General features: G+C 68.0%; 1 protein-coding gene across 1 annotated transcript in view; it reads left to right on the forward strand.

Annotated features, from left to right (window-relative positions):
• Window positions 1–6: 6 nt before the first annotated feature.
• Window positions 7–219, forward strand: part of NKIRAS2 (NFKB inhibitor interacting Ras like 2) — a 2,286-nt gene continuing 2,073 nt past the window's right edge. The window contains exon 1 of the mRNA XM_009644550.2: window positions 7–160. Within this exon, the coding sequence (XP_009642845.1) occupies window positions 67–160 (94 nt within the window). The 5' untranslated portion in view covers window positions 7–66. The remainder of the gene's footprint in view (window positions 161–219) is intronic.

Genomic DNA, 219 nt, shown 5'->3' on the forward strand with positions numbered 1-219 from the left:
TCGCAGCCCTCCCCTGAGAGCCGTGTGTCGCAGGTGGATTCCTGCAGCGGCCCTGGGTGAGGCAGCATGGGGAAGAGCTGCAAGGTGGTTGTGTGCGGCCAGGCCTCCGTGGGGAAAACGTCCATCCTGGAGCAGCTTCTGTACGGGAACCATGTGGTTGGTGAGTCTGCGGGGGACGGGGAGGGAGCCTGGCAGGGGCCCGCCTGGCTGCTCCCCCGG

Source organism: Egretta garzetta, unplaced genomic scaffold (genome assembly GCF_000687185.1).
Source record: "Egretta garzetta isolate BGI_Z169 unplaced genomic scaffold, ASM68718v1 scaffold728, whole genome shotgun sequence".
Lineage (NCBI taxonomy): Eukaryota > Metazoa > Chordata > Aves > Pelecaniformes > Ardeidae > Egretta > Egretta garzetta.